Source organism: Aptenodytes patagonicus, chromosome 1 (assembly GCF_965638725.1).
Source record: "Aptenodytes patagonicus chromosome 1, bAptPat1.pri.cur, whole genome shotgun sequence".
NCBI lineage: Eukaryota > Metazoa > Chordata > Aves > Sphenisciformes > Spheniscidae > Aptenodytes > Aptenodytes patagonicus.
Window position 1 is genome coordinate 196,759,875 of NC_134949.1, and position 8,182 is coordinate 196,768,056.

The 8,182-nt window shown below is 41.8% G+C and overlaps 1 protein-coding gene across 1 annotated transcript; it reads left to right on the plus strand.

Moving 5' to 3' along the window:
• Positions 1-3,324, plus strand: KCNRG (potassium channel regulator). Its single transcript, XM_076364015.1, has 2 exons — positions 1-587; positions 2,523-3,324. The coding sequence occupies exons 1-2, from the start codon at positions 10-12 to the stop codon at positions 2,773-2,775; spliced, it is 831 nt and encodes a 276-aa protein (XP_076220130.1). The 5' UTR covers positions 1-9; the 3' UTR covers positions 2,776-3,324.
• The last annotated feature ends 4,858 nt before the right edge of the window (positions 3,325-8,182 follow it).

The window sequence follows — 8,182 nt, forward strand, 5'->3', positions numbered from 1 at the left end:
GAGATAGCGATGAGTAATCAAGAGGTGGTGGTTCTGAGTGTGGGAGGAGTGAGATTTGTAACCCGGGCTTCTACCTTGCAGCAGTTCCCCGAGTCCAGGCTAGCGCGGATGTTGAACGATGATGGCTGGGAATTTAAACTGGTGAACGGAGAGTTTTTTGTGGACAGAGATGGAACTTTGTTTAGTTACATCATGGACTTCTTGAGGACTCTCCAGGTCTCCTTACCTACTGATTTCTCAGACTATCAGAGGCTGCAGAGAGAAGCAGAATTCTATGGGCTCTACCCTCTGGCCGACCTCCTGAGCCAGGAACACTTGCTGAAGCCAAGGCTGGAGATCTTGGAAGTGCGTTTTTCTCTCCAAGAGATGCAGGCCTTTTTCCGGATCTTTGGTTCCTGCAGTACCACTGTTGAGACGCTAGCTGAACAGATCACTGTGTTTACAGGGCAGCAGTCAGGACGGAGCTGGAACAGCCCTTTTCCTTCTCAGAAACCACTCGTTCCACTTCCTTTGGAAAGACCTTCTCATCACGACATGGTTTTTCAGTGTGGTACTGACTACTCTGCTGGTGACCAGCTTGTGGCCAGGTACTCTCCCTAATGTGACTTCTCATTACGGAAATGTCTTCATGACTTCTAGTTCATGAAGTATACGCTATGTGCTAGCAAAGCTCGTTTTAAAGAAACTATCGGACAGCTGTCTGAGAGAAAAGAAGTATGCTTCCTTCTTTCTGCTAGTTTAATGTTATCTTTTTCTAGTTCTGAAATACCCAGTTTCATTTCTGTTGCACTGATTTGCCTGTTCTTCAACTTTCTAAAATACTGTTCTTGGTGCTTGTTTTTGAGTTCTGTTGGGTCTTTCTCTCTCTGCCCTTTCCTCCTCACTCGCTCTCCCAGGCTTTAGAATTTCATGGCATCAGTGACCTTCTAAAAGACTTCAAAAACACAGAGTAAAATGAAGCAAAGGAAGCAAAATAAATAAGGAGTGAACTACTGGAGAAGCCTAAAATCTCCACCAGCTCATGGTCCAAAACACTTTCGTATGGAAAAGAGGAAAAAAAAGAATGCCTAAACAGGGTTGAAAACACCAGTAGAACTAAGATTGCAATTCAGGGACTGGAAAGCTTTTGTAGAGCCTTTTAGTGGGGGGAGGGAGAAGGGGTAGATTATTAACTATGTGCTACACAGTGGGGGTTTTTTAATTCAGGGCCGGGTTCTGTTTTTATTAAGATAACTGTATATCAGTGATCTTTGTGATAGCAGTATCGTATTCTAATGACAACTTACATTTTTTAAACAAGCTTTTGCTGGATGTCTCTATTGTATGGAGACAAGTTCTTACTGTATAAGAAAATGTAACCTAATTTGTCCTCTGTGGCTGTTAGAACATCTGGAATTTTATGGAAATTTCTTTGAAATATTTCCAAAAGGGTTATTCTCTCTGAATATATGAACCAACACAGCAGTCTTTTGATTCTTTAAAAAGAAAAAAATGAATAAAGTTTATCTTTCTTCTAGCTTTCTTTAGCTAAGCAAGTAGAAGAAAAACTACTTTGCATTTGCAAAGCAACAAATATTTATGTGCCAAACCTTAACTTTACAATCTATTACTAACTTTAATGGACTAATAATTGGTTGAGTGGGTTATGGCAACTTAAATAGTGGGGAAAATATTCCTGATTCTTTCCTTTATCTCTTCAGACTTGGTAAAAATTTTCTTCTGCAGCTCAGTAGAAAAGCTTTATCTTGAGTAATGAAACAAGTCGAGGTTGATCATGTTGCCTGCTGAATTTCTGTTGACTTAGTCTTTGTGGTGACATGGACTCTCTTGCCTTTTTTGTGCTTTCCATGAATGTTTGGTGTACCTTCCTGTGAACTGTGGAACAGTTTCACCCCTGTCAGCTTATGTATTTTGTAATAGTATTTTTACCTGACTTCTGTTCCTCAAAATGTCTGGATAGATTCTTAAACTGGACTTTATATCAAGTAAAATCGTTTGAGGCAATGTGAAAATGATTTTCATACTTGTTACCGCAAGACCTGCTGTACAAGGTAACTTTGCAATAAATGTCACTGTTTGTAGAGAGAGATCCCGTGCAATGAAAAGTGATGCTGTTGGGGTGAATGTGACTTCGCTGTCCTTTCCATCATTTACTTTTACCTGAGAAACTGTTGCGGCATTATATAGAGCACGCCGTTCACCTCTCCTCCATTGAATGAAATGAGACGGAGGTTATCACAGTTATTTCTTAAGAAAGTAAGTTTTGGCGTGGGGGTGAAAGAGAAGTGCTTCTTCCCCGACATGTAACGGGATGAACTGAGAATTGCTGTTCTTGTAATGAGGGAAAGAGTTAAATTGTCCTCAAAGCAGGACAAAAATGTCCGGAACCTTGGTTGCTGTAAAGCCACGCAACTGTGCTGACCTGCACCATCTGAGGACCTGGTTTGTTTTAAAACAGAAAATTGATTCCATCCTTCAAGAAGTAATTAAAGTGTGTTGTAACTGCTTTTTTCTTATTTTAGGTATGTTTCCATAAAGCCTGATAATAGAAAGCTGATTAACGGTACTAATGTGCTAGGCCTGCTGCTTGACACTTTACTCAAAGATGGATTTCGCCTCATAAGCACCAGGACAGTCTCCAGTGAAGAAAAAGTCGAATGCTACAGTTTTGAAAGGATGAAGAGGCCAGCAGGCCTTACCGTCACGGTGAACCAAACCCCAGGGAGCTCCGGGGTAGCACAGGCAAAGAGAAGCCACGTGCAGAAAGGGAAATGAAGGCTTTTCCTTTCATCTTTTGAAGGTGGAAGAGGGGTGTGTCAGCACTGGTGGCCTTTTTTTGTTGGCTTGTTTGAAACTGCAGCTATTGAGGGAAGTAACAAACAAACAAATTTTTTTTTTCCAGGTATTCGGGAAAAAAAAATTGCTTTCCTGCCTTTTACCGCTCCACCTTCTTCAACTCTAAATAAAAAGAACCACAGATTCAATACTGGTTTTGTGGACCAGATTCCAGCATTTTCAAGGGTTGTCTTTGTTTTTCTCTGTGGCTAAAATTTATATTAGGACTTGCAAAAAATCACCCATTCCTTCTAGAAAATTGTTTTTATGTTCTGTGCTAATCTGTAAGTAGATTTTAAATACAGGATAATACATGAAGAAATAACAGCTTGACACAACTGTCATCCCAACAGTTTGGAGACGTGGCTGGAGGAGGAATGCAAACCTCAATGACTGAATATCGCTTCTACTTCCAACAGATACACGTACACTGATTTCTCTTGCAATTAGCTGAAAGCAGCGTAACGGAAACATCCCAAGTTGTATTGCTGCGTGGCTCCAGACATGAGAAAGGGGCTTTGTGAAGCCACCGCTAGTGTCCGTGAAACAACGTGTTACTGTCTCTTGTGGAATACTCCTCTGCCCTCTCCTCCCACTCCGAAGGCATTAAGCTGCTCTCTTCAGTGCTGAGAATTAAATGACAAAGGTCTTTGTGAACAAAAGGTCAGTTAATTTTTAGAGCTTTAACTACAAAAAGAATGAAAATGTGATAAACAGTCTTTCAGATGGAAGAGTTAGTACAATTTTAAACAAAACAGTACAAAGGATTTCTTAACGCTTGTTAAGTGCAAAACATATTTAGGAGGAAGGCTTGGCAGAAGTGGCTTTTAAAGCCTCGGGAATATTAGCCCTGTACAATGCTTCATAAAGATGCCAAAATTAGCTCAGGTACCAGGAGAGGTAAGTTAACCAGGCCTTACAAATGAAGAATCTTTTGTCCTCCCTTCAAGGCAGGGAAAGAAGACAGCAGTAACTTCAAGGATTCATTATTTGAATCTGTCCTTTGTTGTTGGTGAAACACCATCTTTCCAAAGTTAGAAACAGCCGGGTAGAGCTCGTTTGGGCTTTCTTGGCTGACTAATTAGACCTGGCTTTTCATTAGCTTTGACGTGTGAATTTATTACTCTATTTGCAGCGCTTAAAAATGGGGGTGGGTGGTGGGAATCACCCGTCTGTTTCTTGCCCTTAGGAGTTTCAGTGAAATGGATCTTCCCAGACTGGTGGTGCCTCTATTGGACATCTCTTTTCTTTTGCTACCACTGTAGCGCATTTTAGCTTGGCACAAGTTTTTTCTAGTGAAGTTGGAATTTGTGATCACTGACACGATCCACTTCTTCCAGTCATTGGCAACTTTCTCAAGAGAATTCCTTTTTCCTGGGAAGGTGCAAAATTTGCTGATTTCAGTAAACTTACTGCTGTATTTGCCTTTTTATTCTTCCTTGGATTCAGCAAAAATGTGCAAACTGTTCCACTGCCTGAGATGCTAGAAATTGACTGCCGTAGTGCTGGGGGGCAGCCCTCTCGCTCAGTTACGGCGAGCAGTGAGCTCTCTTCTGCTTTTTAACACACAAGCAGACTCCCAGAACAGTAAAATCACCAGAGGGAAAGGAAACTAAAAGGTAAGAGAACGCCGTCATTCTGCGTTACGACACGGACTGCAGTTTACACGGCAGAAGCAGATCGTTTAAATAGCTTGGTTGTCTGATAGCTTGCTGCTAGATTTGCGAAAGGCAGATGATTCGGAAAGACACCACCTTATTTGTCTTATATTTTCTTTCTTATTTTAGTCACTTTTCCCTCCTTTATAGTTGGATTTCATCCTGTATTTCTATATTCAAGGCTATCAAGTGCTTTATCAACACAGTCTTGTGGTGCCTGCTGGGTATCCTGACAGGATAGAGGCACCACACTTTTTCCGTCCCCCTGTTCTTGCACCATGTTGACTTCCTTTCATAGTAATTGATTAAATTTCCGTGCTTTTAAGTAACTTTTTGTCTGCTTCTTCACATACTGGGAAGTTCTCTTACGTCTTTCTTATCTCTTTTGGGGACACGTCATTTATTTACCGCCTGAATTGTTCAGGAATCTGCTGATACCAGGGAGGAGAGGGTCTGACGTGAAACACCTTCCTGTTCTTTGGGTATTGATTTCAACGTGACAATTCATGAGGGTTTTTGTTCTTTTAGGAAGTGCAGTCACTGCATTCTTATAGGTTCTACAGTCAGTGCTCATAAGATTGTATAATTGATCAAGAAGTTTAAATAAAGCTATCGCAATTGATACTATGCTTAGTCTAAAAGAAACTGATCTCTTAGCGCTGGCCTTAGTACTGGGAAGTTTTTCACTTTACTAAATAATTCCAAACGATTTTTCACTTCCCTGCATAGCTGAATCTCATGAAAATAGTCAGAGACTCCACCCTAAGATGCAGTATATCAGGAATTAATAGCCAGAGGGCAAAAGAATGATGCTGGGGTAATGGCATCCTGCCCTGCTTCTACAGGCTTGCAAACAGGGCTAGTAACTTCCGTTCTGACTTTGGAGAAACTTTCCTGCACATTGGGCTGTTCCCACTTTTTACCTATTTTGGTTAGTTTCCAGTTTTCCAGTGCTCAGAAATAACTCCTTTAATCTGAGCTGAGCAAGGCTGATGTGCTTTTGTCTGTCTCTGGAAGGGAAAATTCTGAGGTATATCCAACACACAATCTGGGCGATACTCCGTTTTGATCCACAGCTGAATTCAGTACCAGAAAGCTGCCAAAGCGGATCAGAAGTCCCGTCTGAGATCACAACGAAGCGTTCGTAACTTTGAATATTTTTTTTTCAAAAAAAAAATTGTTCCCAGATTGCTGGAAAGCGTTATTGAATATTCATTGGGAAACAAGCTGGGAGCTATCCAAGAGGGGGAGGGAGACTCATTGCCTCTTACTCCTTCCCTCTGATTTGTGCTGAACCATTGCCAGGCTTTAACTTTACAAGGTTTATTTTTATTGATTTTTAACAATAAACAGTGGGAGTATCTACAATAAAAGATTTACAGCGCATCACGAGGAAATACAACTCCCTACCAAATATTATACTGATCTATTCCCAGATGCTACTGAAACAGCGTATAAAAGCCCAAATCAAGTCCAGTGATGGAGAACTTCCTCTCTCTAGTGACAGATGCGTATGACTGTTATGTCTTCAGAAAACAATAAAAGGGAAGGGAGTGACTCTGCTTCTTTGACCATATCTTCAACAGCCCAGTTAAATCTGTCAACTCAATGTAATCCACATAAATAAAGAATTTGGGAACCAAGGGAACTGCTAGTGCGTCTGAAGATTCCCATTCTTTGAAGCTGCCTCTCCTGCTGCAGTCAGGCCATAATTAGTCACAGAAGGCCTTGTTGTGACTAGTAAATGGATGGACCAACAATGATTTGAACAGTCTGGAACTGGCTGGAGATATGCCTGGAGCCCTGAATATTCTCAAATGGGTGGGTGGGATGTAAATCACTAGTCATCGCATAAAATACAAATAAATCTGACTTCTATTAAAAAAAAAAAAGGAATGTCGGTTTTCTAGACCATCGTGTAGTTTCTGCTGAAATAACCCCCTGAAGTGCGATCTGATGTGTACATTTTCCCAAGAATCCTTCCTCCATTTCTATTCTGTTTCCATTCTAATGCAACGGTTCAATAATTGGTGGCTTCTTTCTGGTCAGAAAGATGATGAATGTAGCCCTGAAGTTTGGAAAGAGTAATGTGTACAAGTCTACTCCAGAGAATGAGTTTAGGGCTTTGCTTTCTAAGCAAGTTTCTGCTACACCAGTCAGCTGAGCGCTTGCTGAAACTGTGAAGAATTAAATGTTGCAACATTGTTCCATCCTGAGTCCCCATCGGGAAAAAAGGCAATGGATTGGAAACATCAAGTCTCGGGTTGTACTAGTACTTTGGAGTCAGGAACTCAATTTTCTTTGAATTTCAAAGGCAGTTTGTAGCTTTCATTGAGGGCCTTCTGAAAAGACTGGTCTACGGTTTTGGTTTTTGTTCCCCAGTGATAACTAAACTAAGTAATAAAATAATTGCTTACATACCCTTTTATTTACAATGTTGTATTCAACAATACACAGAAGGCATGCTGATCCTTCTATTCTTTAATCTTTGCGTCTTTTTACTACGTCTTCAGCTCACTCCTTGGCCCGGTCACTGGTGAGATAGAGGAAAAGGCTACGTGATAAGGGCAAGCAGAGATCCATGGAAGAAAGCAAACTCACTTCTCTCCCATTACAGAGAGGGAGTTAAGGAATAAAATTCAGCTGGAAAGAGTCTCTGCCTTTGCGGGACCAGACACAACGTATTGTATTGAAGGGAGGACAGTTAACAGAGCTGTCAGAAATTTCAGTGCCACCAGACAAGGAAAAGCAGAAGATCTTACAGGCGTGAATGAATGGGTGGGTGATAGCTGCTGAAGGAACGTGGAAAAGGCTCAGAATGACTTAGATGGGAGACTTAAATGTTCATGAGACTATAGGGACATTTTATTTTTTTCCAATGTGTTAGGTAAGTGAATCTGCAGAACATCTTACATCAACAGTTTGCATACCTGAAGAATGAAATTTCTCTCTCTGAGGTCAGTTCTGCATCTGCGCTATGAAGTGAAACATTGCAGGATCCAGACATAAGATGGGTTAATCATGTTGGTACCTCGGCTGGTTTTGGCTGGGGTAGAGTTAATTTTCTTCACAGTAGCTGGTATGGGGCTATGGTTTGGATTTGTGCTGGAAACAGTGTTGATAACACAGGGATGTTTTAGTCACTGCTGAGCAGTGCTTACACAGAGCCAAGGCCTTTTCTGCTCCTCACACCACCCCACCAGCGAGCAGGCTGGGGGTGCACAAGAAGTTGGGAGGGGACACGGCCGGGACAGCTGACCCCAACTGACCAAAGGGATATTCCACACCATATGACGTCATGCTCAGCATATAAAGCTGGGGGAAGAAGAAGGAAGGGAGGGATGTTTGGAGCGATGGCGTTTGTCTTCCCAAGTAACCGTTCCACGTGATGGAGCCCTGCTTTCCTGGAGATGGCTGGACACCTGCCTGCCGATGGGAAGCAGTGAATGAATTCCTGGTTTTGCTTTGCTTGTGTGTGCGGCTTTTGCTTTACCTGTTAAACTGCCTTTATCTCAACTCATGAGTCTTCTCACTTTTACCCTTCTGATTCTCTCCCCTGTCCCACCATGGGGGAGTGAGTGAGCAGCTGTGTGGTGCTTAGTTGCCGGCTGGTGTTAAACCATGACAATACCTCACATCTGGGAACAGAAGCCAAGCTTTTGGTGGCTGAATAGACAAACTCTGAAGAT

Coding starts and splice junctions, on each gene's coding strand:
- KCNRG (XM_076364015.1), top strand. CDS start 10: ATGAGTAATCAAGAGGTGGTGGTTCTGAGTGTGGGAGGAGTGAGATTT. Junction 588..2,522: donor GGTGACCAGCTTGTGGCCAG/GTACTCTCCCTA, acceptor TTCTTATTTTAG/GTATGTTTCCATAAAGCCTG.